Consider the following 4,965-nt stretch of genomic DNA (forward strand, 5'->3'; position numbering starts at 1 on the left):
GAAACAAAACCTTCCCGTGAGGAGTCCCCAGTTCCCGATTCCAGGAGGCACCTAGGCTGAGTTCTGTGTCTGGGCACGAGGCCTGGGTGTGACCCTGCTAAGAAAGCCCCTCTTCTGTCTGCAGGAAACGAGCTTACAGCAAAGAGGCCGTGTACAGCGATAAACTCCAGCATTACAGCACAGGCCGAGGTGAGTAGAGAGAACGCTCCTCTGAGGGCCCCGGGAATGAAGCCAGTCTGTGTGTACAGTGGTCCTCAGAGCCACTCTAGCTATGATCAGGTATAACAGCAAATGTCTGACAAGCCCTCTGTGCCCAAGTGGCCCCTCTCTATAAGTCCCTGGAGACCCCAGGCTGTCCACTGCATGCCCTTTTTGGACAGTCACTGGATTCCTGGTGGGAGATTACTTTCTGCACTGATAAGCCATATTCGAGACGGGGGAAGACGGGGTTTAGCAAGTCAATGAATCCTGAAATCACATTCAGTGGGGAAAGATGGAGGGTTCTCTATTAACATCTTCTCCCTTATCTTATCCAGTTGAGCGGCTGGGGAATGTGTTAACCAAATTCACAGATAAGCCAGAGAACATGAATGCAGGGAATTAAAAAGATAACAGAGCCCAGGAGGCTGAAGTGCTGGGGTATCTCCCAAGCGTTTTTCTTTTAAACAGTACCTTTAAAAGTTTCTCACATTCATTATCTTACCCCTGCCTCTCTCTCTTTTAAGCCTATGTTTTTTTTTTTAAATTCTTTTTGAAACTCAAATTTCTCTCACCAACATACATATAATTCTATATCAAAATTGCTGCTCCTTCCTCTGAATGATTCCAGCACTGCAGTCTCAAATAGTTCCCGAGAGGATATGTGGGCCACCTCCCTGCTTCCAGCAGCAGGTATTTAGATCCTTAAAGAAGACACTGTTTCTAAATGACTCTTTCTGAAGTCCACACACACCCTGAGAAATCTTCCCCAGCACACCAGGCTCTCCCCCATAAGCCACATCCCACTCCCATCCTCCTCTTGTGTCCTGAACCATTCTTGTTCTGAGCATTCAGCAGTAAGCAGATCTCATAGACATGGATAACCTGAAGCATGGGTTCAGGTTCACTGGGTTGCTTCTTTTGTTAGTAAACATGGCTTCCAAGACTAAAACTCTCAGGGACCAGAAGGCTTTTCTTTTCCAAAGTCACTTGAGATGAGGAGGAATGCAGTGTTCACAGCTGCAGCCATGTTATGAAGGAGAACGTGTTCTATCTAGAGTGGAGGGTACAAGTTTGGGCTGCTCAAAAGGCACTCTGTAGATACGGTTTTTCAATCAAGACCCAGCTGAAGGTTTATATAAGTTCAAACCCTTAATAACTAGGGTGTGTACAGGGTAGGCATTGCAAGGAGAAGCCACCGTAAGGCTCCAGGGCTCCCCAGGCCAGCTCTTGAAGTCAGACTTTGATATCTGACTCTCAGAAGATATGTACCACAGAATTGTCCCAAAGCTAACTCTCTGTGTCCCTTCTCTCGCTCTGGCTTCTGACATTAGCTCCCTGTTGGCTTTGGGCCAGCTCCTTGCTGTGATGAGCCACTAAATGTCCTTTTCAGATCTGGTTCCTGGCCTCTTTGGATAAAACTTTTATAGATGGTCCTATTGGCCTGAAAGCAGTCAGGACCACAAGAATACATGATTGTGTTCAAAAGATGCCATCTCTCATTTTGAAGTCCAGAAGCTTCAAAACAGTGCTCAAAAGTGATTCAGCCAAGAACTCTCTTTCTAAAGATACGGCGTCTTTCTGAGAATCCCCAGGCATCCAGGGCAGTGATGATGCTCTTCGGACAACTTCAGCCTGGCATTTGACTATTCTTCTTTTGAAGTGTGTCTCTGTCAGGCTACTGGGTGTACACAGATGTGTTTCTAAAATGCTCATGGCTCCCTGTATGGGAGATTGGGGGCTCATCACCTTGATAGCCACAGAGGGAGGTATCTCTGGTTGCAAGCATCTGTAGAAGAACTAATCCCCAGTCTTAAGCCAAAGGGTCCTTGCTACCTACCTCCTATGAGGATGGCTGGAGTCAGTCAGCAAGTTTCACCAGTTGATGCTAGATGGATGTAGAGTTCTCACAGGGATGTTCAATTTACTTCTTCGGCTGCCTTAGATGTATGAGCCCTTCCTAGATGCCCTTCTCCTCTGGGCACAACTATCCTCTTTTAATCAGCCCCTGATACCTGCCTTCCTGGGCTCTGACAGCTGTTCCCTCCCACACACCTGGGTTCTCTGAGGCCACACCCTCACACATGCGCTGAGTTGCATGTATGTACTTTTTTTCCTATGAACAACTGTCTCTTTGGAGAATCGCAGTGAGAGGAAGGCCAGCACACAAAGAGCAGATGAGAAAACTAAAACTCTGGCGAAGGAAGAGCCTGACGGGGAAGGAAGGATGGGCAGGTAGAGGTGGGAGGGATGGCCAAGGAAGATGCCATCTGTGCCAACACCAAGAACTTTAATAAAGCAGCTTGCCTTGCTTGACTCCCATAGTCTTCACAGCCACTCAAGGAGACAAGAGGTAATCCTGGAAGGGCAAGTGACTTCCTGAGTGACAAATCTTGAGGGTTGAAGAGGTGGATTATGCACCCTCTGGTCTGGCTGTAGATCTCATGATCTTTCCGTAGAGCAAAGGCTCAAAGTACCCAGTATTGGGTGGAGTTCTATGTTTAATCCCAGATGCCCTGGTGTAGGCAGAGTTGTTCTGTGTTCCAGCAGCCACTCCCAAATAACCACAAAGAGGCTTAATAATAATTATACATGCTTAACCATTAGCTAACGCTTGCTATTTGCTGACTCTTTTTTTAAAAATTATTTATTTATTTATTTATTATGTATACAATATTCTGTCTGTGTGTGTCTGCAGGCCAGAAGAGGGCACTAGACCTCATTACAGATGGTTGTGAGCCACCATGTGGTTGCTGGGAATTGAACTCATGACCTTTGGCAGAGCAGACAATGCTCTTAACCACTGAGCCATCTCTCCAGCCCCCTATTTGCTGACTCTTACAACTTAAATTAACCCATTTATATTAATCTGCATTCTGCCATGTGGCATTACCTCTCTTTCATCTTATACCTCCTGTTTCCTTTCCTCATCTGGCTGGAGACTCTGCCCTTCTTCTTCTCAGCATTCTCTCTGTCCTAAAAATCCTGCCTAGCTATCAGCCAATCAGCTTTCTATTAAACCTATCACAGTGGCATATATTCACACAGTGTAAAGGAGTATTCCACACCCTGGTTGGTGATTTGTGAGTCCCCACCTCTGAGTCCCATTCCAAGAGTCAGAAGGCTCAAGTGTGCCCAACTGTGTATACAGATATGTACACAACTGTGCGTGTGCCTGGACTCCTCATATGAATTTCCTCCACGGGGTGTGGACAGCTTTGGAGCTCTGAGGGCTCCCTGGTCTGGGAGTGACAGAACATCTGTAGCAGCTGCTCAGCTCTGTTCTCCATTGCTTGGGGACCCCAAGTCCCCTGGCTCCTCTGGGGGTGCCACGAAGGAGTTGATGGTTCTTGTCTTCTAGATTCTCCATTTTAAAGTGGCACAGAGGTTGAAAGAGACAGAAAAGAAAATGCTTGCAAATTTATCTTCCCTGACTAGTCAAGGCATGATAGATCTGGTTGCTGGAAAGTATGATGATGTTATATTCAGGAACTGGCTCATATCTCACCCTGACCCTAAAACAGTAGTTTTCAACCTTTCTAATGCTACAACCCTTCTATACAGTTTCTCATGTTGTGGTGATCCTCAACCATCAAATTATTTTTATTGCTACTTTGTAACTGTTATTTTTCTACTGTTATGAATCAGAATATAAATATCTGCTATACAGGGTATTTGATATGTAGCCTCTGTGGGGTCATGACCCACAGGTTGAGAACTGCTGCTCTAGAACTTGGTGAACAGGGATGTAAAGTGGAATTTGAATTGGTGGAAAGACACTCTCTGGAGGGTAGGCCAGTTGGTCTGATAAAGAGTTATTGAGCCAGGGGTTCATGTCCAAGGATGTATGGAAAGAGTCATGGGCTTCTCATGCTCAGAAATGGATAGATAATATGTCGCCATGGTTTCTTGGCCCAGTTCTCATAAACTGTTGGCTAACGACAGAAGACCTGGACAGGATGACCCTGGTAGGGCAGGGAGGGTTTAGGAACGGAACTTCAGGAAGTTGTGGTTCTTTCTGTTTGGGAGGAATGCAAACAGGTGTCCAAGGAATTTAGGCCATTCCTGATTCCTAAGCTGGGTGAGTTACATGAGGTTGGAGATAAAGGGATTGGGGTTTGTGGAATGGTTAAGGGCTTTAGGATCAGTCCCAAGAAAATCGCCTCTGAGTGAAAGATACAAATTACAACGTCTACTGGCATGTTTTGATAAAAAAAATAAATAAATGAGGTATGGACCTGTGTTCATCAGGATTCTCTGGAGAACCAAAAGGGATGAATAATCACACACACACACACACACACACACACACACACACACACACACACAGTAGAATCACACCTGGAAACTGAGAATTGAGAACTACTCTTCCTTGAAGCTGGGCCCTCAGCTGCCTCAATCTGGCACCAGAAACTCTAAAAGTTCCTGGAGAACTGCTGGTCCCTAGTGTTAAAGACAGCTGGACCGTGAAGCTTGGGCATGCTGGTTCTGGTATTGGTATAGGAATCAGCAGCAATGGAATAGATTAGCTGACTGGCAAAAGGAAGATCAGTCAGGCAAGAGATAATTTTTCTTCTGCCACTTCCTTTTTATCTACTCTGATACCAAAAGGCACCACCCACAATCCGAGTGGCTCTTCTTGTATCAATCAAAGACCTGGATGGAGGTGGGGGTTCCTTGGACTTCCCACAGGACAGGGAACCCTGATTGCTTTTCGGGCTGAGGAGGGGGGGACTTAATTGGGGGAGGGGGAGGGAAATGGGAGGC

At 46.2% G+C, this 4,965-nt stretch overlaps 1 protein-coding gene across 1 annotated transcript in view; it reads left to right on the forward strand.

Moving 5' to 3' along the window:
* The window catches only part of Ephb1 (EPH receptor B1), a 445,475-nt gene that overhangs the window by 358,165 nt on the left and 82,345 nt on the right, over positions 1 to 4,965 (forward strand). Inside the window, exon 9 of the mRNA XM_026789586.1 lies at positions 125 to 189. Within this exon, the coding sequence (XP_026645387.1) occupies positions 125 to 189 (65 nt within the window). The remainder of the gene's footprint in view (positions 1 to 124; positions 190 to 4,965) is intronic.

Source organism: Microtus ochrogaster, unplaced genomic scaffold, assembly GCF_000317375.1.
Source record: "Microtus ochrogaster isolate Prairie Vole_2 unplaced genomic scaffold, MicOch1.0 UNK24, whole genome shotgun sequence".
Classification (NCBI taxonomy): Eukaryota; Metazoa; Chordata; class Mammalia; order Rodentia; family Cricetidae; genus Microtus; species Microtus ochrogaster.